General features: G+C 46.6%; 2 protein-coding genes across 21 annotated transcripts in view; one reads left to right on the forward strand and one right to left on the reverse strand.

Annotated features, from left to right (window-relative positions):
• Positions 1 to 4,847, reverse strand: part of KANSL3 (KAT8 regulatory NSL complex subunit 3) — a 57,763-nt gene extending 52,916 nt beyond the window's left edge. For 14 of the 18 annotated variants that reach the window (XR_002316336.2, XR_002316337.2, XR_011490369.1 and 11 more), the window contains exon 1: positions 3,457 to 4,353. Coding sequence is in view for 12 of the 18 variants with exons in the window: in XM_020906351.2 (XP_020762010.2) it covers positions 3,457 to 3,671 (215 nt within the window). In the remaining 6 variants the exon portion in view is untranslated. The other 4 variants (XM_020906343.2, XM_020906360.2, XM_020906345.2 and 1 more) reach the window with 4 other exon arrangements.
• A 5,146-nt stretch (positions 4,848 to 9,993) lies between these two features.
• The window catches only part of FER1L5 (fer-1 like family member 5), a 53,710-nt gene continuing 35,952 nt past the window's right edge, over positions 9,994 to 27,751 (forward strand). Inside the window, exons 1-14 of one of the 3 annotated variants that reach the window (XM_070474393.1) lie at positions 9,994 to 10,201; positions 11,251 to 11,303; positions 11,890 to 11,981; positions 12,657 to 12,765; positions 15,122 to 15,176; positions 15,595 to 15,704; positions 16,984 to 17,112; positions 18,893 to 18,955; positions 19,721 to 19,771; positions 22,570 to 22,600; positions 23,141 to 23,256; positions 23,487 to 23,610; positions 24,001 to 24,053; positions 25,489 to 25,557. In XM_070474393.1, the coding sequence (XP_070330494.1) occupies positions 10,117 to 10,201; positions 11,251 to 11,303; positions 11,890 to 11,981; positions 12,657 to 12,765; positions 15,122 to 15,176; positions 15,595 to 15,704; positions 16,984 to 17,112; positions 18,893 to 18,955; positions 19,721 to 19,771; positions 22,570 to 22,600; positions 23,141 to 23,256; positions 23,487 to 23,610; positions 24,001 to 24,053; positions 25,489 to 25,557 (1,140 nt within the window). In that variant the 5' untranslated portion in view covers positions 9,994 to 10,116. The remainder of the gene's footprint in view (positions 10,202 to 11,250; positions 11,304 to 11,889; positions 11,982 to 12,656; positions 12,766 to 15,121; positions 15,177 to 15,594; positions 15,705 to 16,983; positions 17,113 to 18,892; positions 18,956 to 19,720; positions 19,772 to 22,569; positions 22,601 to 23,140; positions 23,257 to 23,486; positions 23,611 to 24,000; positions 24,054 to 25,488; positions 25,558 to 27,751) is intronic. The other 2 variants (XM_070474380.1, XM_070474386.1) reach the window with 2 other exon arrangements.

Here is a 27,751-nt window from a genome sequence, read left to right on the forward strand (position 1 = left end):
TCTTGATTCTAGCTTGTGCTTCTTCCAGCCCAGCATTTCTCATGATGTACTCTGCATTCAAGTTAAATAATCAGGGTTACAATATAAAGCCTTGACATACTCCTTTCCCAATTTGGAACCAGTCTGTTGTTCCATGTCCAGTTCTAACTGTTGCTTCTTGACCCGCATACAGGTTTCTCAGGAGGCAGATCAGGTGGTTTGGTATTCCCATCTCTTTAAGAATTTTCCACAGTTTGTTGTGATCCACACAGTCAAAGGCTTTGGCATAGTCAATAAAGCAGCAGCAGTATATGTTTCTCTGGAACTCTCTTGCTTTTTCGATGATCCAACGGATGCTGGCAATTTGATCTCTGGTTCCTCTGCCTTTTCTAAATCCAGCTTGAACATCTGGAAGTTCACAGTTCATGTACTGTTGAAGCCTGGCTTGGAGAATTTTGAGCATTACTTTGCTAGCGTGTGAGATGAGTGCAACTGTGCGGTAGTTTGAGCATTCTTTGGCATTGCCTTTCTTTGGGATTGGAATGAAAACTGACCTTTTCCAGTCCTGTGGCCACTGCTGAGTTTTCCAAATTTGCTGGCATATTGAGTGCAGCACTTTCAAAGCATCATCTTTTAGGATTTGAAATAGCTCAACTGAAATTCCATCACCTCCACTAGCTTTGTTCGTAGTGATACTTGGTAAGGCCCACTTGACTTCGCACTCCAGGATGTCTGGCTCTAGGTGAGTGATCACGCCATCGTGATTATCTGGGTCACTAAGATCTTTTTTGTACAGTTCTTCTGTGTATTCTTGCCACTTGTTCTTAATATCTTCTGCTTCTGTTAGGTCCATATAATTTCTGTCCTTTATTGTGCCCATCTTTGCATGAAATGTTTCCTTGGTATTTCTAATTTTCTTGAAGAGATTTCTAGTCTTTTCCCATTCTATTGTTTTCCTCTATTTCTTTGCACTGATCCCTGAGGAAGGTTTTCTTATCTCTCCTTGCTATTCTTTGGAACTCTGTATTCAAATGGGTGTATCTTTCCTTTTCTCCTTTGCCTTTGGCTTCTCTTCTTTTCACAGCTACTTGTAAGGCCTCCTCAGACAACCATTTTGCCTTTTCGCATTTCTTTTTCTCTCCAAGAAAAAAAAAGAAATGTCTGCCTAAGGCTACCATATTAGATGAAGCAGGTACAGAACATTTCTGTTACTACAGAGAGTCTGTCAGGCAATGTTGGTCTAAAGTTCTAAATTATTCATACAAATTTTCCTTTCCTTACCAAGTCAACCAATAGCTAATGACATGCTGTAAAAGCCCATGATTGTCTAAGTCTAAGACAGATCGCTGGGGACACAGACACCTTAGCTTACTCATTCTGTAAGGAGCCCACAACAGAAACAAACACAAGTGGATACCTCAAAAATCTTTCGTATTTTAAAACATTAATGAAAAAAATAAATAAAATGTTAATGAAATCCTAGTGCTGTTTTCACTGCAATATGTGATGCACCCAAAATATGGTGTCAATCACACTGGTCTACTGGCTATCTAGCAAATGTCACTTTAACTTTTTGACCTCAATGATGCTACTGTATACATTCCCAATGGCTAGAATAATTACTTTGTTATAAAATGAAGTGAAATAATGTGCAGCTGGATTTGGTGGTGGGTGAAAGAGCTGATTATCTTTTGTGGACCAGACTTTGGGCAAGGTACTTAGACTTGGATGCCTGAAAAAGAAGCTCTGATGTCACAATTCCAACCCTATCTTTCCGGGGTCCCTCCCAACTAATGGCACTGCTGAGCCAGAAACATGAGTCATCCTCCCTTCTTTTCCCCTTAATCCTGGTCACTCTTGCCAACTCACCACAGCAGGTCATGTTGGATCTACCCAAGAAATACACCTCAAGGCCACCCCTCTTTCCCCACTTGTAATATGCCCGTCCCATCAAGGCTCATGATCTCCGACCCTGGCCACTCTGCAGTGGTCTCCTAGCCAGGTCTTCTCTATTCCACTTCAGCACTATCATGTATTCAACAAAAATTCAAAGTGATCTTTTTAAATACAAATTCAATCTCTAGCTTAAAATCCTTCAATGAGTTCTCACCAACTCTGAGAATCAAATTCCTACATGAGATAGCCACTGCCAGCTTCTTCCCTAGCTCCCACTTACGCCCCCACTGCAACCACCTTCCAGATCCAGTGGCCTAAAAAGAGCTCCTAAAATATGCCAAACTCCCACTTACAGGGCCCATATATGGAGCCAGTCTATAAGAGGAAGTAATTTCTGAGTATTGAAATGACCAAGTCTACAAAATCTCACTTTAAGAAAATAATCATGAGATTTAAATACAGGAGTTTCAATGTTTACAAGAAGCTATTACATAACTAAGAGAGAGACTAGCAATTCTATTTAAAAGAGTTCTTCAGTGATGCCCTCGATCAGAAGCATCAGGATTATGCTCAATTATTCTCTAAAATCACAGATCCTGTGACCTGTACATCCAAAACAGGCCAACAAAATTAGGCTCTCGCTGGGAAATGAAATAAAAACCACTATTCTACATGTGTTAAACACACACAGGTCATGGCACTCCTAGCTCATTAAGGCTCACTGGGGGATCAAAAGAAGCAAAGCGCAAGATCTCTGTTTTCCAGCAAACCTAAAACCTGTGCTAGAGAGATTAAACATCAGGTCAGATTGAGACAAACAAAAACAACTCCTCCCCAAAAAAGTTTATAAAATTATTAAGGGTATGATTTTATCATCAAAATAGAATATATCACTAAATCTTGAAACACCTTGTATTCCAAGGTAATCAGAATGCCTTAAAGCTCAAAACAATTGCTAAACAAGTTTGCATAGACCAAATGTAACTGTATCACACACTACATGGTAAGTTTATGAAAAAATTCCTGACCCTATTATGTAGGTGGGCTGAAAATATAACCAGATCTAAGAAGGGTTAAGATCAACCCATGGTGACAGTTCTATAACAAGTTAAGGCAGAAAGAAAAGTGGTGGGCATGTGCTCCTAAGCTTTGCAGGTGAATGGAGGAAAAACAAATCAAATTACCATAAAAAGGTTATTTGCCAGTGTTGGAGCCAGAACACTGGGCTATTTTAGGAATGAGTCTAATCCTATGTGACAATTTTTAAAAGTCAACTCTTCCATCTTTTTCTTCCGTTTAAATAATCCTCTTCAATTCCTCTTTCCATACAAGTCCTCTTATCCTAAATGCAATCAGCTGTTTGCTTTCCTTTGGATATCCTGCCTTCCTAACTCATTAGATGTTTTGAATCCAGATGTTCTCCAAGAGGCCTGACATCCTCAGGATGGTTAAGAAGGATGCTGAATTAAACATCCATGCCCCACCCCACCCCTAATCTCCCACAATAATCCACTCTAATCCCCAGCTGATTACTGCCCAGTTAGGGTGACCGCAGCCCATAGGAGAGAAGGCCAAACTCACATGGTATTTTCATGCTGTCTCCGCGGAGTAACAAAGAGCATGCGGGTGGGCCGGGCACTGCTGGCATCGGGGTGGGCACTCCACGGCTTAGCATAGCTGTGATCCAGAAACACCAGGTCCAGCTCCCGCTCATGCACCGAGAGCTGGAAGAGCAAAGAGGTGCCCATGCGCCGCGCTGAAGTCTGGAAGTCCCTCTCCCCACCGCGGTGGGCCATGTCAGAAGAGGGGCAGCAGGTCAGAGAATGGTTATCTGCATGCTAGTCACCTGCGGTGAAAAGTTTCAGTTCAAGTCAATTCAAATGCTCTGAATTTCTTCCAACCTAGGACATCTTAATAGGCTTCTTATTTTAGTGACCTTCTACCACTGGCAGTTGAGTATTATATAATTACACATCTGTCACACTGCAGACCCTTGCCCGCGTCAGAAGGGTTCCTGAGATCCCACTCCACCACCCAAAACGGCTATGGCGCCCCCTCCATCCTCAGTCTCTACAATTCGGTCCATTGGGAAGCTGGCGGACTGCCTCACGTGGACAGATACTAGACTGGCTTGGCCAGCGCCACAATTTCCCAGGTGGGCGCAACGGGTTTTGGCAAACAAGAGGAGTCACAAATAGTACTAATTCCACAACTAAGGGTCTCGACGGCTGCGAACCATTCTCATGGAGCCGTCTCCGGCCGGAGCATGAGCATTGCTGACAGTTGCGCAACGTGGGCCTCGGGGAAGCCCTGACGTCTCTCCTTTGTGTTAAACAAAAGTTTTTTAACTACTTCATAAGGCTCTGGAGTTTTAAAAATCTACAGATGAGCGGCCTCCCCCAAAGCCTGTAACAAAATGCTTCGCCGGGAAGGCCCCTCTCCCTCACCCAAGGCCCAGGTGGCCCCCGGGGAACCGCCCTCTACCCCAGGTACCCTCGGGGGTCCTGCCCCCGAGCCTCAAAACCGCTCCAGCAGGCTGGCAGGGCTCGTAATTCACACTTCACAGACGCAGGCGCCGGCTCAAGGGGATGGAGTGACTTGGCCAAGGTCACCGAGAGTTCGCGACGAGGAGGAGCCGCCTCGCACCCGCCTCCCGCCCGCCCCAGCCGGGCTGAGTGCCCGCGTCGCGGCGGCCCGAGCCCGCCCCCGGACCTAGACGATCGTGCGACCCAGACCGCCAGGACCCGGGCTCTAGCGCCCGGCCCCCGCATGCCCCGGGAGCCGGGAGATCCTAGCCGAGACCCCCCTGCCCGCTCCGACCCGGACCACGACCCCTCAGGCCCGCCATCCCGGCCAGGACCGACTCTCCCTCACCCGCAATCGTCCGGTCGCGCGCTCGGCCCGGGCCGGATCCCTGTGCGCGTGCGCGTTACCGCTTCCACGCCCTGGCGCCCCGGGCACGGAGCAAAACACGGAAGTGGATTCCAGCTGGGAAGGGAGGGGCGGTGAGCCGCAAAACCCGGAAACCATGGTGCTGCAAGGGAACCTCTGCTGCTGCTGCGGCTAAGTCGCTTCAGTCGTGTCTGACTCTGCGACCCCATAGACGGCAGCCCACCAGGGCTCCCCCGTCCCTGGGATTCTCCGGGCAAGAGCACTGGAGTGGGTTTCCACTTCCTTCTCCAATGCAGGAAAGTGAAAAGTGAGCGTGAAGTCGCTCAGTCGCGTCCGACTCTTTGCGACCCCATGGACGGCGGAGCCCACCAGGCTCCTCCCGCTATGGGATTTTCCAGGCGAGAGTACTGGGGTGGGGTGCCACTGCCTTCTCCAGGGAACATCTACCTCTGCTTTACTGACAGCCAAAGCCTTTGCCCGTGGATCACAACAAACTGGAAAATTCTTCAAAAGATGGGAATACCAGACCACCTTACCTCCCTTCTGAGAAATGTGTATTCAGGTTAAGAAGCAACAGTTAGAACTGGACATGGAACAACAGACTGGTTCCAAATTGGGAAAGGAGTACGTCAAGGCTGTATGTTGCCACCTTACTTATTTAACTTATATGCGGAGTACATCATGCAAAATGTCGGGCTGGATGAAGCACAAGCTGAAATCAAGACTTCCAGGAGAAATATCAATAACCTCAGATATGCAGCAGAAAGTGAAGAAGAACTAAAGAACCTCTTGATGAAAGTGAAAGAGGAGAGTGAAAATGTTGGCTTAAAACTCAACATTCAGAAAACTAAGATCATGGCATCTGGTCCCATCACTTCATGGCAAATAGATGGGGAAACAATGGAAATCGTGACAGACTTATTTTCTTGGGTTCCAAAATCACTGCAGGTGGTGACTGCAGCCATGAAATTAAAAGATGCTTGCTCCTTGGAAGAAAAGTTGTGTCCAACCTAGACAGCATATTAAAAAGCAGAGACATTACTTTGCCAGCAAACGTCCATCTAATCAAACTTATGTTTTTGCAATAAACATGTATGGAGGTGAGAGTTGGACTATAAATGAGGCTGAGCACTGAAGAACTGATGCTTTTGGACTGTGGTGTTGGAGAAGACTCTTGAGAGTCCCTTAGACTGCAAGGAGATCCAACTAGTGAATCAGGAGGAGAAGGGGATGACAGAGGATGAGATGGTTGGATGGCATCACCGACTCAATGGACATGCGTTTGAGTAAGCTCCAGGAGTTGGTGATGGACAGGGAGGCCTGGTGTGCTACAGTCCATGGGGTCGCAAAGAGTCAGACATGACTGAGCTACTGAACTGAACTGAGAACGCATGCAGGCCTCGCCTGCAGACAGCACAGAGTTCAGAGTATGGGTTCTTGCATCTTCAGCAGAAAAAATGAGGGTGAGGAAGGAGGCTGGCTCCTGCAGCCCCTATTCTCACTGCCCGCCACTGTTGCTTTGTAGATTGCCTGGCCAGGGCCGGGAGGGGGGGCAACCTATTTTCCACTCCACAAAGCTTACCTACCAGGTTGTGTTCCTTAGGAATTTACTCCTTATGCTGCATGCCTGAACCTAGCACAATACTGTAAAGCAACGAGACTTAAAAAATAAAAAAAAGGAATTTACTCAAGAAACAGCCACAATAAAAATACATGTAAAAATTAAAAGTTGCTGTGAGCCTAAAACTGCTAAAAAAAAAAAAAACTATTAAAAATAAATAATTTGTGGAGTGCTGCTTGCTGGTCCCTGCAAAGATGCGTCAAGATGGCCCTACCCTTAAGAAGTTAAAGCAAGGCAGTGCTGCCCTCAAGGCAGAGATTAGACTTTGTGGTTGTACTTAGTTGCTTCAGTGGTGTCCACCTCTTTGCAACCCCGTGGACTGTAGCCCACCAGGTTCCTCTGTCCATGGAATACTCCAGCAAGAATACTGGAGTGAGTTGCCATGCCCTCCTCCAGGGGAGCTTCCCCACTCAGGGATTGAACTCGCATCTCTTGAGTCTCCTGCATTGGCAGGCAGATTCTTTACCTCTGCACCACCTGGGAAGCCCACTGAAAAAAATGTATTATCATAAAAAGAAAATACTAAATACAGTATAGATTTAGCCCCCAAATGAGATATGAATGAAAACAGATTGCAGGAAAGGCAGGTGTACTAAACCTGTCATCGTGTGTGATAAGCAACAGTTCAGTTCAGTTCATTTCAGCTCAGTCGCTCAGTCATGTCTGACTCTTTTCGACCCCTTGGACTGCACCATGCCAGGCCTCCCTGTCCATCACCAACTCCTGGAGTTTACTCAAGCTCATGTCCATTGAGTCCGTGATGCCATCCAACCATCTCATCCTCTGTCGTCCCCTTCTCCTCTGCCTTCAATCTTTCCCAGCATCAGGGTCTTTTCAAATGAGTCAGTTCTTCATATCAGGTGGCCAAAGTATTGGATTATCAGCTTCAGCATCAGTCCTTCCAATGAATATTCAGGACTGATTTCCTTTAGGATAGATTGGTTGGACCTCCTTGCTGTCCAAGGGACTCTCAAGAGTCTTCTCCAACACCACAGTTCAAAAGCATCAATTCTTCAGTGCTCAGTTTTCTTTATAGTCCAACTTTCACATCCATACATGATTACTGGAAAAACCATAGCTTTGACTAGACAGACTTTGTTGGCAAAGTAATGTCTCTGCTTTTTAATATGCTATCTAGGTTGGTCATAACTTTTCTTCCAGGGAGCAAGCGTCTTTTAATTTCACGGCTGCAGTCACTGTGATCTGCAGTGATTTTGGAGCCCAAAAATATAAAGTCTGTCACTGTTTCCATGTTTCCCCATCTATTGCCATGAAGTGATGTGACCAGATGCCATGATCTTAGTTTTCTGAATGTTGAGTTTTAAGCCAACATTTTCACTCTCTTCTTTCACTTTCATCAAGCTCTTCAGTTCTTTGCTTTCTGCCATAAGGGTGGTGTCATCTGCATATCTGAGGTTATTGATATTTCTCCTGGCAATCTTGATTCCAGTTTGTGCTTCTTCATCCAGTCCAGCATTTCTCATGATGCACTCTGCATAAAAGTTAAATCTGCAGATAAACAATGGTGTCTGCATGGCAAATCAGTTGTGTCTGACTCTTTGTGACCCCATGGACTATATATTAGCCCGCTAGGCTCCTCTGGTTATGGAATTCTCCAAGCAAGAATACTGGAGTGGGTTGCCATGCCCTCCTCCAGGGTAGATATGGTCTAAAAGTGATGAATTGGAAAGTTTGGGAGAGAGAAGCTGGGAGATGGGAAAGGAGTGAAAGATGATGTAAAAGAACTGACTTGGTAGATAGTCTCTTAAAGTGAAAAATTCAAGAGATGTTATTTAAATATACTATTTAGAGATATAGAGGTTAATATTATTAGGATGACAGAAAAAGAGCAGCCTTTGGTTCATCTTTCACCACCCTTAATTCTCTTGCCCTGGCACTTATTTTGCTCCAGCATTCTGCTGTTTTTTTTCTCTTTATGTCTGATCAGCACAGTGTATGAACTGGTATGTTTTCTCTGCCCCTGCTTCCTTCATCAGCACACCAAGTTAATCATTTTTTTTTCATTCTTTGCCGATCAGGGAGGTGATAAATGGTATCTTATTGTATTTCTTTGCTTATTAATGAGCTCGAATTTTTTTTTTATATATTTTTCTTGTTTTGGGGGCTTCTGAGTCCAATTTGCCAAAATGACAAACAGTACCTCATTGCATTTCTTTGATTAGTAAATAGGTTGAATTTGTTTTTGAATTTGTTGTTTTGAATTTTGTTGTTGTTGAATTTGTTTTTTTAAACATCTGTTTGGGCAATCCTCTAATCTAAACTTTGCCCATTTCTCTCTGGAGTATTCATCGTTTTCTTATTGAATTATAAGAACTGTTGCATGTTCCCTACCTTGATATTTGCCTTTTAAGGTATATTTTTCTATACAAGAATCTTAAATTTTATATGATCCAATCTATCAACCTCTTCCTTTACTGGGTTTGCCTTTTGTGTCATGATTAGTTTGGAAAATCTGTCACAAAGCAACAAGCATTGTGTCATTGTTGGATTTCAAGAAAAACTAAGGAAGACTAAAAGCAATCCTAGCACCATAGTCACACATCCAGTTTGTTTTTTTTTAAATTGTTGTTGTTCTTTGAATGCTATGCATGTTTCAGAATGCGTAGTAAGCTTAGTGGTAAATTGTTTCATCAACTAATACACATTTTAAAAACATTCATTAATTTTTATGCTAATGGAACTTCCCTGGGGGTCCAGTGGCTAAGACTCCCTACTCCCAATGCAAGGGGTGCAGGTTCCATCCCCGATCAGGAAACTAAGGTCCCACATAACCTGTGGCCAAAAAACCAAAACATAAAACAAATTCAATGAAGACTTTAAAAATGGTCCGCATCAAAAACCAAAAAAAAAGTCTTAGTAAGCTCGCATGCCGCAACTAAGACCCAGCACAGCCAAGTAAATAAATTGACAAAAAAATTTTTTCACGCTAACTATTGGATGTAGTTAGATGTAGGTTATATAATGATCAACCCCAAAGTAGAAAAAGCTTAGGGACAACAAGAGCAATGACCTGCTCCTTTCTCATTCTGAGAGTCCTTGAGAGCAATCAAGACACCACAACAAGATTATATTTCAGTGAGATTTTTCTTTAGAGAGTTTTCTTTAACTTTACAAACCCAGCTGGCTGGCATAGAAATTTGTTAATGAGTAAGCTAGTTTGGTTAAAGAGAGACTCATTATCTAAGCTCATGTCCTCTTTAGAAAAAGGGAGGCCTCAATGTTTGCTTTCACATTAGGAAGGACTTCTGAAACATCACTGAAATCATCTTTGAGTTCCCTATTCCTTTTGTCAACTCACTTCCCTTCTCTATTTTCTTATGGAAACAGTGTGACTTTGGCAATGATTCAGTCCAGATATCTTGCTTGTATAAAGCAAGATATTCCCCTTTTTCCTGATCTTGAAATTAGAAAGACAGTAAGAATGAGAGAGAAAAGAAAATGGGAAGAAGAAATGAAATTTAGTCAAACTTTTGTTTCTACAGCCCTGGTCACCTCAAGCCACTGGCTTCATCATGCCCTACGACTTATTCCTCTTTCCATTCTCTGCATTCCTCTTCAGAATCAAGAGCCACCGACCTTTGTGACATCACCTCTGTTGCTAAGCAACAGATCTTACTCACCCTATAAGCCCTAGGAGAAGCCCTGGACCAAGGTGCTCCAAGCAGGAAGTTTCACCTGAGAAGGACATTGAGAAGTTGGTGGGGAAGATGCTACGGCTTATCGTGCAGTCGGCCAAGATTAGCCCACCCCTAAGCCCCCCACCCAGACCCTGCGTCTCCGTGTACTTCAGAGGTAAGAGCCAGGACCCCCAAGAGGCAACATGTGTCCAGTGCAAACTAGATCCATTGGTGCCCTACTGTGTAAAAGATGCCACGTGACCAGAAGATGAGGTAGACATCATCTGGATCTTTCAAATTTATCATCCTTATTGCTATGAGTTCTCATTATGGCTCCTCTGCCTTCCTTTTTTCCAGTGAACGGCTCTTTGCAACTCCATGAACTGTAGGCCACCAAGCTCCTCTGTCCATGGTATTCTCCAGGCAAGAATACTGGAGTGGGTTACCATGCCCTCATACACACATTCGTTCCTTGGGAAGAATCTCAGATTTACCAATTTAGAGGTTCTTTGCAGGGCTATGGACTGTTCTTTGTTAAAGATGTTTCTGGAGAAGACAACTTGTAGTGGATAAAGACCTTTTATCCCATTAGAGATGTTTTAGGATGTCTCAGGGTACACTGACTTTACCGTTGATTGTTACTCAATGGTAACAATGGAACCCTTAAATCCCGGTGCCTTAACACAACAGAAGTTCACCCCTTGCTCACAACCAAGTCTAACGTCAGTGGTACAGATCAGGCAGCAATCCTATATGACTCCTCCAAAGAGCAGACTGGGGACCAGCTGCTTGCTGCTGGTGGCTTCAGAGTTACCAGGCATCGCTCTGCCAGCAGATGGTGAGAGTGGACACGGGAGCGGGGAGGGGAATGGAGACTCTCATGGGAAGCTTTGGGAGCCAATCCAGGCAGCAGTTAAGTATCGCCCCCACACTCCATTGGCCAGGACGAGCTACCCGGCCCCATCCTGGTGTGAGATGACTGGGAACTGTGTACCCAGGAGGAAAATGAAATGAACACATAACATTATCTGTCACATGGGGGTGATGTCACTCTTAACGAAAGGAGAGAAATTTAGAAGACTCCAAAGTTAGAATCAGTGCCACATCACATCTGCCAATGTAGACTGGATGTTTTCTTAAAGAGTCTGACCTCTGTTTGCTCACTCGAACCTAGACTTTGAAACATGTACTATCGCATATACTGGCCCCTTGGTGTCTTTTCAGATGTCAAGAGGACAACTCGTGAGGTGGAAGGCAATCACCCCGTGTGGAATGAGGTAAAACACATCAGGGAAAGCCCAGATGAGACGATGACAAGCTCAGCAGTCAGGCTGGGCCCAGACTGACTGTGCTCAGAAGTCTAGAGAGGGGACAGGGGCCTCATCAGCCTTCCCATGGCTGGAGCATCTTGCCCTGTGAGCAGACTCTATGCTGAGAAGTCTGTGTGGGGCCAGACTTCAGGGCCACAGCAACCACAGCTGCTCAGAGCTCTTGGCCTTCCTTTCTCACCCTGGGATGGACTCGTCTTGTCCAACCAGCCATCCTGATGTTCCCAGAGACAGGGCTCCCTCTGCAGGATCCCCCCTCATCTCATCCATCCTTGTCCCACCACCTGATTCCCAAGCTGCTTAACCACTAACAAGCCCCCAGTACTGCAGCTAAGCTCTAGGAGCTCTGGTAGGATGCCCAGCTCCTGGGTGAAGGTAACAAATGCCTCCTCTTAGGAAACTGAACTTGAGGGAGAGTCCTCAGTTCGAGAGAAACACAGTGTCAGACCTTCACCTGCATCTTTTCTCATTTCCTAGAAGGATGGGAAGGGGGCGGGACAGAGGGAGGATATTGACCTCTCTGTGGCTCCCCCAGACGCTCATCTGGCACCTCTGGAACCACCCCCTGCAGAAGGACTCTTTCCTGCAAATCACCCTTCGAGACATGGGCTCAGTGAAGAAGGAAAGGTGAGGTTCCCCCAGAGAGAGGGGCAGGAGGAGCCTGATTCTCTGACCAAATCTACAGCAGATACTGTGTCTCCAGCCTCTAAGCCATAACTCAGATGCAAGGACTAGAACCCACTTTAGACAGCTAAAAGAAAAGTATCAAGGCTAGTATTATAGATAGATCAAACAGAATTAGGAAACTAGGGACTCAGGAGCATTCTGTCTCTTTTAAAGACAAAGGATCTCAAACCTGTTTCTTTCTGCCCAACACTGGTTTCTCATCACAGCCCCATTCTAGTGCCCTACTGAGTCTGAGCTATGGCATCCCAGGTCAAATTCCTGGGACAGAGAATTTGATTGGCCCAGCTTTGGTCAGATGCCCACCTCCTGGTCCTATCAGCTGTTCCTTGGCTCAGGTCCTGTTCCAGAGGAGCGTGGGAGCAGAGTTTCTGGAAAGGGGCTCAGCACAGCATGGCAGAGCCAGTAACTAGGGTGTCCACTGGCAAGGAAGCCCCCAAGCCAATTCCCAGAGAGTTGAGAGTCCTGTGCCCTCTAGTGGATGCTCCCCATCACTGCATCCTTCCTTCTGTCTGGACAGCACAGCCTCAAGGAGGGAAAAGACATCCCTGGATAAAGCTATGGCTGGGACAGAGGACACCTGGCTCAGGATCTCACACCTGCTCCCTGTCTCCCTAGGTTCATTGGCATGGCCACAGTACTGCTCAAGCCCTTGGTGAAAAAACCAAGAAAGATCCTTTTTGTGAATGACCTGACCCTGCTCAACCATTCCATGATGCCCACAGACGTGAGTCGGGCCCCAGGGGGGTGGCTGAAGGAGTGGGGGGCAGCTGATGAAGCTGGGCCATGCCCAGCAGCAGAGTCTCAGTGTCCCCCCTAACTCAGAGAACATTTTCTACCCTGGGGGACCCATCACACTTGTCCTCACATCCCCAGGTTCCATGACACTCTTCATCTACCTACTCACCCCTCTACCCTTCATCCACCCGTTGAGATCAGTGTTCAGTCAGTTGTCTCCTGGTGTCAGCAACGCTGCTAGGCCTGGGATACAAACTTGAATGAGGCCCACATCTGTTGTCACTCACATGACAAGCACTCCAACACATGTGTACTGGGGTCTGTAAACCTACTTCACTGAGGTCAGGAGGGAATGAATGATTTCACTTGAGAGAAAATGAAAGGCTTTACGGAGGAGGCAATGAAGACCAGCCAGATGAGAATAAGCAAAGGTGATTTATTCAGAGCTCGCTATTAATGTATAACAAGGGGCTTCCCTGGTTGCTCAGTGGTAAAGAATCTGCCCACAATGAAGGAGACACAGGTTCGATCCCTAGGTCAGGAAGATCCCCTAGAGAAAGAAATGGTAGTCCACTCCAGTATTCTTGCCTGGGAAATCCCATGGACAGAGGAGCCTGGTGGATTACAGTCCGTGGGGTCACAGAAGAGTTGGACATGACTTAGCGACTAAACAACCACAACAGATATAACAAGGGAGTCAGCCACCAGCACTTAGATTTGACAGAGATGCAAAGGCAGGCAGAGGAGTGAGAAAACTCTATGGTAGAAAAAGGGAAGACTTCAGGTATGTCCTGACGGGAGGCTGTTGATGTTGGGGAAGCTGTGAGTGGACCAGCTAGAAGCTGAGTGCCCTATGTGACTGCTTAGGGGTATATATTTGGCTTTCTCCCATTGGCCCTGAGCTAAAAGCGGGAACAAAATTAAGGGATTCGTCAGTTATTAATCAAGTCCTGGCTGTTTGATGCGAGAACTGGGGGTCTGACTTTCTATAGGTCCGACTCACAACAAACTGACTTCCTGGGCTGGTTACTGTGAGTGTCAGGTTCATTTCCTGAGCTGATTGCAACAGAGTGTAGGTCAGAGTTCCACTCTTATAGATTAAAATACATTTCTACTGTGGTTTTATTTATTTATTTTTGGCTGTGCTGGGTCTTGGTTGCTGCACAGGCTTTTTCTCTACTTGTGGCAAGCAAGGGCTTCTCTCTAGTTGCAGTGTGAAGGCTTCTCGTTGCAATGGCTTCTGCAGTTCCAGAGCACCTGCTCTAGGGCACTCGCATTTCAGTAGCTGCAGCTCCCGAGCTCTGAGCACGGGCTCAATAGTTGTTGGGCATGGGCTCAGTTGCTTTTTGGCATGTGGGATCTTCCTGGACCAGGGGTCAAACCTGTGTCTCCTGCATTGGCAGGAGGATTCTTAACCACTGAGCCACCAGGGAAGCCCTATAGATGGTTTTTAAGGAGAGGCGTGGTGGCTCAGATGAATCCACCTGAAATGCAGGAGACACAAGTTCAATCCCTGGGTTGGGGAGAGCCCCTGGAAGAGGGCATGGCGACTCACTCCAATGTTCTTGCCTGGAAGATCCCCACGGACAGAGGAGCCTGCTGGGCTGTAGTCCATGGGGTCGCAGAGTCGGACATGATGGGGCGACTGAGCACAGCTGCACATGGGTTTGCCCAGCGGAGAGGGAAGAAAGACAGCCCCTGGCAGGGCCAAAAGGGGCTTGCGTGGAGGCTGGGGGCCAAAAAGGCAGCGCAGCATGTTCAGGAGGCTGGGCTGCCTGCGCTGCCGGCACTGGGGGTGGTGCGAGGGGGCTTGGCTGCGGGAGAGCCGAGACTGGGCGGTGGCCAGGGGCCAGAAGTGAAGGGCCTCGTGGGGTCTACGCGGTAAGCTGTGACTTTACTCTGATAGTTTAGGGCACTTAGGGAGTTTACGGGTCAATTCTGACGATGGATGAGCAGTGAAGGCACTTGGAGGCAGGAGGTCAATTGGGTGTTTGCTGGAGTTCCCACAGGACGTCATGAGACATTGGGCTGGTTTAGCATCAGTGGTTCTGGACTGGTCCCAAGTCACTTCTCTCGTCCCCACCCTGCGGCATTCTATTCTGTCACCACCAGAGTCATGAGCCTCCTCTGTTCTTCAGCCCCCATCTGCATGGCCCTCTCCCCATCAGCTCATGACCTCCCTCCACCTCAGACTGCACCGTCCCCCTGCTGTGGCCCAGTGCCGTGGGCAGCACCACCCCACCCAGGGTGGCTGGGTGTGACTCCCGCCACGATGGACCAGGCTCTAGCGCTACGGTCTTGCCAGGGATTGCAGGATCTTACAGCTCCCTGCCTTTGCCTTGCAGTGTACCATCGCCTTACAGGCAGCCCTTATGACCTACAAGGATATGGAGAGGATCGGTATGTGCTTCCACGGGGCTGAGCCCTGCCCTTCTCCAACCATAGCTGGGTGGGCTCTTGGGAATCTTGGAGACCCAACCCTTGAGGCCTATAGCATTGTGAGATCTCCAGACACCTGCCCAATATGTCTACTTGTCACCGTAGACATAAGACTCAGCCTCCAATAGGCGGCAGAGGGAGGCAAGGATGGACATTTCCAAGAGCGTGCCCCGCCCATGTATAAAGAGTGAGGCCCAGGGTTACCGAGGCTAGGGGGGACCATGGGAGGGTTCTGGGGGTCATGTGCCCTTCCCAGGGCCTCCTGGCTGTGATTTTAGCTAGCACTGGGGACACTGAGGACAGAACGATGAAATGGGGGACATGCCCCCAAGTGTCCTGCTCTCCCCCCGTGAGAGCCCACCCTGGGCTGTTTCCCCAGGTGATGAAGACCTCCTGGCCATAACAGCTCAAGAGGTGGCTAAGCAGAAGCTGATGTTTCCCAGTGCCACAGTGCACAAGGCTCTGTCCCCAAAGCCTCAGCACTTCCAGGTGAGAACCTTTACTGAGTCTCAGGAGAGAAGAAGAAACACAGATCATAGATTGAACTGCACAGAAGTTTAAAATGTTCAGTTCCTACCAACACAACATTGTAAAGCAACTATACTCCAATGAACACTGAAAAAAATAATACTATTATGGTAAAAAAAAAAATAACCTGAATGATTATTTTTTAATTTATTGAAACATGCTTTATGTTCCAGAATATGGTCTTTCTTGGTAAATGTTCTGTGTACACTTAAGAATAATTTGCATTCTGCCCCTGTTGGATCAAATAGTCTATAAATGTCCATCGGGTCAAGTTGATTGATTGTTGTTGTTGTTTAGTCTCTAAGTCATGTCCAATTCTTTTGCAACCACATGGACTGTGGCTCACCAGCCTCCTCTGTCCATGGAATTTCCCAGGCAAGAATACTGGAGTGGGTTGCCATTTCCTTCTCCAGGGGATCCTCCCGACCCAGGAATGGAACCCAGTCTCCTGCCTTGGCTGGTGGGTTCTTTACTGCTGAGCCACTGGGGAAGCCAAGTTGATTGATAGTGCTATTCAAATGTACTATACCATGATGATTTTCTGCCTACCTGCTGTATCAATGGAGAGAAAAGTTTTTGTTTATTTCTCTTTATACTTCTATCAGTTTTTGCTTCATATATTCTGAAGATCTGTTATACCCTGACAAGGGTATAAACAAAAATGTTTATAATCTTTATATGTTCTCTTCATTAACTGGTCCTTTTATTACTGTGAAATAAACTTCTTCATCTCTGGTAAAAAATAAATAATTAAATAAAATTAAATAAAGTGTTCAATTCTGTAAAAAGATCACAAGTATAAAACACAATATACTGTGGGACTTCCCTGGTGGTCCAGTGGCTAAGATTCCCCACTCCCAATGCAGGGTCCCAGGTTCAATCCCTGGTCAGGGAACTAGATCCCACATGCTGTAACTAAAGATCCTACATGCCATAACTGAGACTTGGTACAGTCAAATAAATATTTAAAAGAAACAAAACGAAACAACAACAACTGAGAAATGTTCGGCCGTATTCTGTTAACAAGTCCCTCCCACTCAGTAAAACCTATGTGCACCCAAAATGATAGGGCGAAGTGGAGGTGACAGTTCCCACAGGAGGAAACAGGGAGCCAGAGCCTTCCCAGGGCTGTGGGGCCGCTTTCCATCGGCCGTAGACGCTGCTTACCAGAACGCTGTTCTTTCAGAGGAGAGTCCCCCTTGACAAGTAGGAGCCTGTTTCCCCTGGTCTCTCCCTGCAGGTCCGAGTGCAGGTGTTTGAAGCCCGGCAGCTGATGGGCAACGACATCAAACCAGTGGTGAAGGTGGTCATTGGAGGCCGCCAGCACCACTCACGGATCAAGATGGGGAACAACCCTTTCTTCAATGAGGTGGGCAGCCCACGCCCTTCAGAGCTGAATGGGGCCCTTGGGTCAAAGGGGCCGGCCGAGGGCTAGGCCTTTCCTGCTGGTGGATGGTAAGCTTGCTCCCTGCCTCAGCCGCTTTCATTTGTTTGTCCCACAAAACTGGGCACAGATGGTCCACCGTGGAGAGCATAGTACGTAAGCACATAAATGATGACAATGGGGCAAGACTGCAGTGGACAGGGATGTGGGGGGACAGAGATCTGGGGAGACAGGAATCTGGGGGGACAAGGGCCTGGAGGATAAAGATCTGGGAGGGCCACTGATGCATCCAGAAAGTGCAGGCCCCATGTGGAAGTGATAGCAATCTGGCCCCATCACTTCATGGCAAATAGAAGGGGAAAAGGTGGAAGCAGCGACAGACTTTCTTTTCTTGGGCTCCAAAATCACTGCTGACGGTTACTACAGCCATGAAATTAAAAGACACGCTCCTTGGAATAAGAGCTGTGACAAACCTAGACAACTTCAATGTCTCTGTATTAAAAAGCAGAGGCATCACTTTGCTGACAAAGGTTTGCCTAGCTGAAAGCTATGGTTTTTCTAGTAGTCAGGTATGGATATGAGAGTTGGACCATAAAGAAAGCTGAGTGCTGAAGAATTGATGCTTTCAAACTATGGTTCTGGAGAAGATTCTCGAGAATCCCTTGGACTGCAAGAGGATCAAACCACTCAATCCTAAAGGAGATCAGTCCTGAATATTCATTGGAAGGACTGATGCTGAAGCTGAAACTCCAATACTTTGGCCACCTGATGCGAAGAGCTGATTCATTAGAAAAGACTGCGATGCTGGGAAAGATTGAAAGCAGGAGGAGAAGGGGACAACAGAGGATGTGATGGTTGGATGGCATCACCAACTCCATGAACGAGTTCGAGCAGGCTCTGGGAATTGGTGATGGACAGGGAAGCCTGGCATGCTGCTGTCCATGGGGCCGCAAAGAGTTGGACACGACTGAGTGACTGAACAAGAATGCTGACTTTGCCGGCGCTGGGGCCTCCCTTCCTGGCATCATGACTGACGCAATAAGAACTCCATAAATAGGCACTGAATTAATCTGTGACTAGACCACCAAAGAAAAGAGAGAAGCACATTGGGGGCAGGGAACAGAGGGTGGAGAGGACTCAGAAAAGTCTCCTGAAACCTTGAAGGAAGAGTCTACCAAGGAAAGAGGGACAAGATGGAGAAAGATAATTCAGGAAAAAGGAACTGTGTTCTCAGAGACCTGGAAGGAAGAAACAGTAGGGCTGGTTGGCAAAACTGTAGACATGGGTGGAGCTGGGATGGGGGGTGGCTGTAGGTAAGCCTGCAAAATGTGCTGCGGCCTCATCATGGATGGGACCTGAGAGCCATGGAGGGACTCAAGCAGGAGGGTGACAGGGCCAGGTCTACTCTTGGAGGGAAGGTTCTGGCTGCAGCAGGAAGTGGGGGTGTTGTGGACCGACAGGGCAATCTAGAAAGAGGCGGACACTTTCATCTCCATCCCAGGACAGTGTGATGGGCTCTGAGCCGCTCCCAGGTCCTCCAGGGATTCCCCTACACCACCCTCTTCTGGATAAAAAATCCTTTAGGACCTGGCGGGTCTCTGCTTCTACAAGCGGAACATGTGGGTGGTAAGGAGATGAAGGTCATCAAAATGGGCAAATGACAGGCAGAAGCCTCTTAATTCAGGCTTGCTCAGTCCCTGGGGGATGTGATGGAGACACGTTTCCCACTCCCACCTCCAGCCCCCTCCCATTCTCTCTACTTCAGATCTTCTTTCAGAATTTTTATGAGGCTCCTATGAAGTTCTTCGATGAGATCATCTTAATCCAGGTGAGGAGCCGGGCAAGATGGGTTCACTTTTCTTTCCCGCCTCAATTCTGAAAAGTGCTTCACTCCCCTCCAGCCCCATCTGTAGAGCTAGAGTCACATAAGATGGTCTTTCTGACCCCAAGGCAGCATCTCTGCCACCTTCTTCACCCCAGCAGCCAGACGCCCGCCTGATCCATCCATCCATCCATCCATCCATCCATCCATCCATCCACCCATTTATTTGTTCTTTCAATGAATGTTATGAAATGCCAACTGATAGGCCCTGAGCTTAGCTCCAAGGTGAACAAAGCAACCCTTTCCCATGTACCAGGATTTTCATGCCACCAAAGGACCCCTCAAACGTCCCTCCAAATGAGACATTCCGTTCTCTGACCACAGGGAGCCCGGTAACAATGGGAAACTTGTATTTATCAAATGCCTCCTATGTGCCCAGCACAGGGCTAGTGAGACCAAGGCTTCTCCCTTGAAGAGTTCTTAGGAAACAGCCAAGATAGGAGGCAGAGGAGAAAGCTGAGAGCGAGTTTGCCTTGTGGAGACCAAGTGAATTGACCTCTCTGATCAATTTCCTCATCCTGAAAGTGGAACTAAAAATCTGAACTTCTCAGGGGTCCTCTGAGAATTAAATGAGAAACACTACTTGGAAGTGTCAGTCATTAGGAAGCGTTGAGTCAGTCCTGGAGAGCCCAGATGTACCCTGCCATTCTTCTCATGGGCTTGGGGAAATCAGGGTTGTGAATAACAAATCTTTCTCGGAACTCCCTGCAGGTGATGAACTCCTCAGTGATGAGATTCAATGCAGAGATTGGGAGATTCCAAGTGAGCACTGGATGGAGGAGGAGGTTTGGTGAAATAGTTACAGAGACCCACCCAGGGCTACTTGCCCCAGGCTAGGGAAAAGGGCTGAGATTTTCATGCAGGAAGATACAGTTGTGGATCCACCTACCCACTGGCTGATTTAGACAAGTTATTCGGAGCCTCTACTTCCTCATTTGTAAATGGGGATAATAACATACTCAACCCACAGGATTTTTGTGAGGATTAAAGTATGTAACATTTATGAGAGTGCTGGGTGCCACCTTGACTTCCCCACACTTAGAATATTTATGGACACAGCTCACATCTCTGTCTCCAGAAAATGGAAACAGAGGATCCAAAAGGTAAACCAATTGTTGGAAAATCTGGAGAAAGACTGCCCCTGAAGACCAAGTGAAAAGATTTGCTTTGGGAAAGACCCAGGTTGAGAAATGAGGAACATTCACACAATCATGAAGGGCTAACCAAAAGGTAGGGTTGCCAGGTTAAATCCAGAAGGCCCTGGAAATTTTTAATCTTAAACAACAGGTACTTTTTAAATGTAAGTATGTCCCCAATATTTCATGGCTCCTCATGAAATATTGCTGGGGACCTATGTTTACTAAAAAAGAGTCGTTATTTATCTGTAATCCTAATTTAAACTGGCATCTGTATTTTTATTTCCTAAATCTGGCAACTCTTGGGAAAAGGGCCCTACCCTTGGGAAAGGCAAATTTAGGACAAGTCAAAGGAAGGTTTCTTTCTCACAACTTGTAATAAGCATGTGGATGTTCATAACCTGCCCCTCCCCCAACTGAGTCTCAAAGAAACAGCACAGGCCCAGGAGTTAAGAGATTCTGGAATGGTTGGGGGTGCCTGAGTTGGGCAGATCCCCTGGAGCAGAAAATGGCAACCCACTCCAGTACTCTTGCCTGGAGAATCCCATGAACAGCAGAGCCTGGTGGGCTACAGTCCATGGGGTTGCAAAGAGTCTGACATGACTGATTTAAAAGCAATGGCCCAAAACTGCAATTGCTTTGTACCAACCTAAATATTTTGAATCAAATCTCAGACATATAATTTTACTTTAAAATATTTCATTACCTATCTCAAAAACATACAGACGTTATTAAGCATAATTAAATACAATGACAACATCTAAACACCTTTATGATTCCTGGCTAGCACTAAATATCTGGTCAGTGTTCAAATATCCCTAATTGTCTCATGAATTCCTTCTGCAGTTTATTCAAATCAGGATCCAAACCTAGTGCACATATTGCAGTTGATTAAAATATATTTTTAGGTGTATATTATTCAGTTGGTCCTGCACCCTAGTTTTCTTTGCATTTCTTTTTCTTTTTTTAATATTTATTTATTCAAGTGTCTTAGGTCTCAGTTTTGGCACTTGGGATGCTCACTGTGTCATGCAAGCACTTTCAGAGTAGCTTGCAGACTCTCGTCATGAAATGAGGGCTTAGCAGTTGTGGCTCATGGGCTTGGCTGCCCCACAGCACATGGGATCTTAGTTCCCTGTATTGTAAGGTGGATTCTTAAGCACTGGACCCCTAGGGAAGTCTGGCCATTTATTTCTTGAAGCAACTGGATAGTTTGTCCTGCAGAGTTTTCCCTCAGCCTGGATTTTGCTGACTGTACCTCCAGGGACTCTCATCTCACAATCCTCCACCCAGGTATTTGATATCTAGAGGCTGGATCAGACTTAGGTCAATTATTTGGCAAGATGACATCACCTACAGGCACAGAATGACTGCTGGTCTCTTCACTTGATCTTAGCCAAAAGGCCGAGAAGCTGCTGGTCTCTTTCTTTGTTGTTAACAGCTATTGATGATCACTGCCTAGATCTATTGCCCATTAGAAGTGAATAAGTTTTGTTTTGGTTTGTTTTCTTCCAGCTTTATTTGAGATATAATTGACATACAATGATGTATAAACATTTGAAATGTATAATTTGATACATTTTCAAATATGTATTTGAAACCATTATCACAATCAAGATAATGAACATAGTGACTTCCCTGGAGGTCCAGTGGTTAAGACTCTGAACTTCCACTGCAGGGAACACAGGTTAGATCCCTAGCTGGAGAGCTAGGATTCCATGTGCTTCACTGTCAAAAAACCAAAACCAAAACTGAAGCAGTGTTGTTACAAATTCAATAAAGATGTTAAAAATGGCCCACATCAAAAACAAACATACAGAACATCTATCTCCCAGGGAAAAACATCTATCTCCCATAGTCTGTTGGCCAACTCCTCAGCCATCCTCTTCCGCAGGATGGGATAAACACTTTCCTCCACACAGGCATAGGGAAGAACAAGGCTGTGTTTGTCAGCAGTGCTGGTGGTGGTCAAGGGTCCTTCCAATCCAAGCCTCCTTACTAGTTGTAAGACTTTGGGCTCTTGGCTCAAACTCAACATCTGCCTCTGTAGAGTGGAGATGACAATGGGCCAACTTCCAGGTTGCTGTAAAGATGAAAGGAGCTAGGGTGGGACAAGTCCGTGAGAGCCAACTCATTGGAAAAGACCCTGATGCTGGGAAAGGCTGAGGGCAAGAGGAGAAGAGGGTGGCAGAGGATGAGATGATTAGATAGCTTCACTGCCTCAATGGACATGAGTCTGAGCAAACTTCGGGAGATAGTGAAGGTCCAGGAAGCCTGGCATGCTGCAGTTCATGGGGTCACAAACAGTCAGACACGACTTAGCAATGGGACAGCAACAAAGTACATGAACTGTCATCAAGTTGGTTGGTTATTACAAATCTTGGCTGGAGACACTAACTAATCCTTTATCTACTGTGTTTTCAGACAGATATCGGGTTCATCTACAACTGTCCAGGTAGGTAATCATTGTTGGAAATGTGAGTGTCTTCTGAGAAAAACCAGTCAGGTGCTGAAATCATCTCAAAATTCCTGTATATTCAACACATGGTGGGGGAAGAGGCTGTGAGTTATTTTCTGTACTTGACAACATTTTACTGTACTTCATGGCTTCTGCTTGATGATGCTGTACTTTATGGCTTCCCCAATGGTTCATCGGGTAAAGAATCCACCTGCCAATGCAGCAGATGCAGGTTCGATCCCTGGGTTGGGAAGATTCCCTGGAGTAGGAAATGGCTTCCCACTCCAGTGTTCTTGCCTGGAAAATCCCATGGACAGAGGAGCCTGGCGGGCTACAGTCCAAAGGGTCGCAAAGAGTCGGACACGACTGAGCGACTAAGCACAGAGAAGTGAGTCCCATTTCCCTCTGCCCCTGGATGGAAACCAGAATATATGACACTTTTCCACACACCTGCCCCCACTCCAGAAGCAAAGACTGGTTCCAGGGAAGAAGGGGGGAACTGCAGGCTGGTCTCCCACGGGCCCTCTGCCTCTCCAGGTCACACACTCCTGAGGAAATGGCTTGGCCTCTGCCAGCCAAGCGAACGCAACAGCGGTGTGAGAGGCTACCTGAAAGTCACCATCTGTGCCCTTGGCGTGGGCGACCAGGCCCCGGTGAGGCTGCCCCCGCACCTCGGGACATTTCTTACCCTGGCTGCCTCTGTGGGTGACCGGCCCCCAGGCCCCTCAGGCAGCCACTGCTCTTCACACGCTTTCCTTTGTTCGCTGTGTTACTTCCAGGTTGCCCGTCCCCATCCCAAGCAAGCCCAAGGTTGGGGAAGCCGAGTCTGGTGGCCTGTGACCTCCTTGTGATTCTAACCCTCTCAGCCCTCTGGTCCCTCCAGGTCGATCAGAGACTGACCTACAGGGCTGAGGACATGGACACTCGGATCTTCAAGTCGTCGGTGGTGCCCATCAGCATGGCCTACCTGCAGTTCTTCATCTACTGTGCCGAGGACCTCCACCTTAGTCAGTCGGGGCTGGGCAGGGAGCGGCCCCGGCCACCTGGGCTCCTCACAGGGCTCCCCAGTTCCATTCTGACATTAAGACTTGGGGTGGGGAGGGCAGCGCTAAAATCCACTGAGAATGGTTTTATGAAGGCGCCTTTAAAATGGGCCACGAGCCCCTGACTTGTCCCTAATACCCATATTCAAGGTTCCTTCTGCTAGCCCCCAATCCCGTCGTGTGCCAGGACACACAGGGGCACGGGGAAGCAGAGTGAAGGTGGGAGGGGTCTGACCAGGGGGCACGAAACCAAATGAGGAGGGAGGGTTTTCATTACGAGGTCCTGTCTCTTCTCCACTTCCTCCTCCTGAAAAATGATGCTGCCGCAGAAATCGTTTAACTTCTTATTCTTAGAGAAACACTACTCTGTGAGTCCTGTGCTGGAGGTGGAACTAATTGGGGAGAAGGTAAGCATGAAAACGGTCTGGAGCTTAGAGACATTGACACCTAGAAAAAAGTAGCTTGGAGGAAAAGACTGGGTCTGAGGCCAGGACCCCAGGAGTCATATCCCATTTATGAGTGATGTGATCCCGTGGGACCAGGGAGGGTCTCTGTGAAGGTGGAGGCCATGGCTTAGTCAGCTTGTTTCCCAGAGCTAAGCCCAGTGCCTTGAAGGGAGAAGATGCCCAGCAAAAAACAAACATCGAAATGCACAGACGGTGGACCAGTGAACAACAAGTTCACAAATGCACACCATTGGAACTGTCGCTGAGCCCTTTGAACCTCAGTTTCTGCATCTAGACATGGAAGGTTCTGGGCAAGGGAATTGTTAACATTCCCTGAAGCTCTCTGAACACACAGTAGCATTTTCTAAAGTGTGCTGATGGATGTCATGGGCAAAAAAAAAAAGGACCCTGTGTTCAAATTTGGGGAATTCTGGGCTGAAATTAAGTATATTTGTCTCAAGATTCATCGAGCATCATTTCTACCATATCTTACCTATTAAAAGAAGTCATTAAATCTAGCCCAGACAAATGGGGAGGGAGGTTGGTGTCTGCCTTTTGAAGGGGAGCATACCAAAGGGTGTGTGGACATGTTCTAAGAGCACCACACTGAGTATTTATTTCCCAGTGAGTGGTTTGGTCTCTGGAAGTAGGTGAGATACTGTTGGGTGGCAGAGGCACACATATTTTCAGAAATGTTAATATTTCTATATTTTTCTTATAGTGTTTGAAAAAAGTTTAACCAGTCTAATTTAACCAGCACCTCCCTTGACTTTACCAACATGATTGCTTAGAATAAGGCTAGGTTTAAAAATAAAATCAAGTGATAATTTGAAAAGGAGTATGCCATCAGTATCATTGTTGCTGACTTTTTGTTGGGATTTTAGAATTTCTCGAACAAAAGCAATATGTTTGCACTCATGTAATATTGGAAAAGACCCTGATGCTGGGAGGGATTGGGGGCAGGAGCAGAAGGGGACGAGAGAGGATGAGATGGCTGGATGGCATCACCAACTTGATGGACTTGAGTTTGAGTCAACTCCGGGAGTTGGTGATGGACAGGGAGGCCTGGCATGCTGCGATTCATGGGGTCGCAAAGAGTCGGACACAACTGAGCAACTGAACTGAACTGAACTAAATAGTAACCCTCTATTTAAAAGTTAAATCAATTGAAAGCTGATTTGAGGGAAAATGTGAAGGAGTCTGGATCTAGATAGCTACTCAAAGACTGAAGTTGTAGCTGATGAGAGTTGTCAAAGTCTCTGGACCAGGAACTCCCATGACCAACTCTGTGCTGCAGACAGGGTCCACCCATAGGCTGGGCAAGAAGGGCTGGGAGGTGAGGCCAGTGGAAGGAGGAGGGACAGGCTGGACTGATATTTCTTTGGGATATTCCCAGCTCAAGACACATGTGCAGACCCAAACCGAGAGCCCGATATGGAACCAGATCCTGACCTTCCGTATTCAGGTATTGCTTTTTCATCATGCTTTCTCTTCCTCACCCCTCCACAAACAGAAGGGGTGTTTGTAAAGGGCATGTGAGGGAAGTTAGGGGTGGGAGGGGGCAGGGAGTTCTGCTTTATAGGGAGCATGAGGAAGCCCAGGACATATTACAGTGAACCTTACTTGAAATGAATGGGGGGACTTCCCTGGTGGTCCAGTGGTTAGGACTCTATGCTTTCACTGCTGATGGTCTGGGTTCGATCCCTCATCAGGGAACGACGATCCTGCAAGTGCAAGCTGTGCTGTGAGGCCAAAAAAAAAAAAAAAAGGGAAACAAATATGACCCAGATGATTTCAACTAATGATCAAGTTCAGTTCAGTTCAATTCAGTTGCTCAGTTGTGTCCAACTCTTTGCGACCTCATGGACTACAGCACGCCAGGCCTCCCTGTCCATCACCAACTCCTGCAGTCCACCCAAACCCATGTCCATTGAGTCGGTGATGCCATCCAACCATTTCATCCTCTGTCATCCCCTTCTCTTCCTGCCCTCAATCTTTCTCAGCATCAGGGTCTTTTCAAATGAGTCAGCTCTTCACATCAGGTGGCCAAAGTACTGGAGTTTCAGCTTCAACATCAGTCCTTCCAATGAACACCCAGGACTGATCTCCTTTAGGATGGACTGGTTGGATCTCTTGCAATCCAAGGGACTCTCAAGAATCTTCTACAGCACCACAGTTCAAAAGCATCAATTCTTCGGCTCTCAGCTTTCTTTATGGTCCAACTCTCACGTCCATACATGACTACTGGAAAAACCATAGCCTTGACTAGACGAACCTTTGTTGGCAAAGTAATGTCTCTGCTTTTTAATATACTGTCTAGGTTGCATAACTTTCCTTCCAAGGAGTAAGCAGCTTTTAATTTCATGGCTGCAGTCACCATCTGCAGTGATTTTGGAGCCCAAAGAAATAAAAAGCCAGCCACTGTTTTCACTGTTTCCCCATCTATTTGCCATGAAGTGATGGGACCGGATGCCATGATCTTAGTTTTCTGAATGTTGAGCTTTAAGCCAAATTTTTCACTCTCCTCTTTCACTTTCATTAAGAGGCTCTTTAGTTCTTTTTCGCTTTCTGCCATAAGGGTGGTGTCATCTGCATATCTGAGGTTATTGGTATTTCTCCTGGCAATCTTCATTCCAGCTTGTGCTTCCTCCAGCCTGGTATTTCTCATGATGTACTCTGCATATAAGTTAAATAAGCAGGGTGACAATATACAGCCTTGACGTGCTCCTTTTCCTATTTGGAACCAGTCTGTTGTTCCATGTCCAGTTGTGACTGTTGCTTCCTGACCTGCATACAGGTTTCTCAAGAGGCAGGTTAGGTGATCTGGTATTCCCATCTCTTTCAGAATTTTCCACAGTTTATTGTGATCCATACAGTCAAAGACTTTGGCATAGTCAATAAAGCAGAAATAGATGTTTTTCTGGAACTCTCTTGCTTTTTTGATGATCCAATCATTAAGGCCAGGTTAGAAAAAAAGTGAAATGAATGGGCCCTAAGACTGGACTTTCCAGAGAACTTAAACATGCCTTTTCACTTACATTAAAAAAAAAAAAAAAAAAAAACCACTTTAAAAACCCATTCTAAATTATACTATGCATTTTCTTATCTTCTAAGCAAAGTGCCCTGAATATAATTATATCTCTTTGTTAATGGCTTTAGAGGCACTACAAGAGCATAGTTATGTCCGGGGCTATGTGCAGTGTGGGGCTGTTTCTTACTATATTAAGTGGTCTCAACATGGTGGGGCTTTTAGTCTGATTTCTACAACTTTTCAGTCCTCCTCAGTCATCTGTCAGCAGTGTGGATGCTGATTTTCTCTAAGTCCTGCAAGAGCTTTGACTGACTTTTGACTCCATGCAAGGCTTGTAAAAACTGTGTGTAAAATAAGAGTCAGCAATCTGAGAGAGGACTTCAGCACTCTCGTGTGAGTGTATAGACCTTTATGTGGCACTTGTTTGGCTACCCAGAGGGTGTTTCACTGTCCTTAAACCTTACACTGGAAAAGATCCTGATGCTGGGAAAGATTGAAAGCGGGAGAAGAGGGTGGCAGAGGGAAGCCTGGCATGCTGCTGTCCATGGGGTCGCAAAGAGTGGCCACCACTTAGCAACTCACCATCACCACCACCACTAACATACCTTACATTTGTGTGATGTGAAAT

Source organism: Odocoileus virginianus, chromosome 2 (genome assembly GCF_023699985.2).
Source record: "Odocoileus virginianus isolate 20LAN1187 ecotype Illinois chromosome 2, Ovbor_1.2, whole genome shotgun sequence".
Taxonomy (NCBI): domain Eukaryota; kingdom Metazoa; phylum Chordata; class Mammalia; order Artiodactyla; family Cervidae; genus Odocoileus; species Odocoileus virginianus.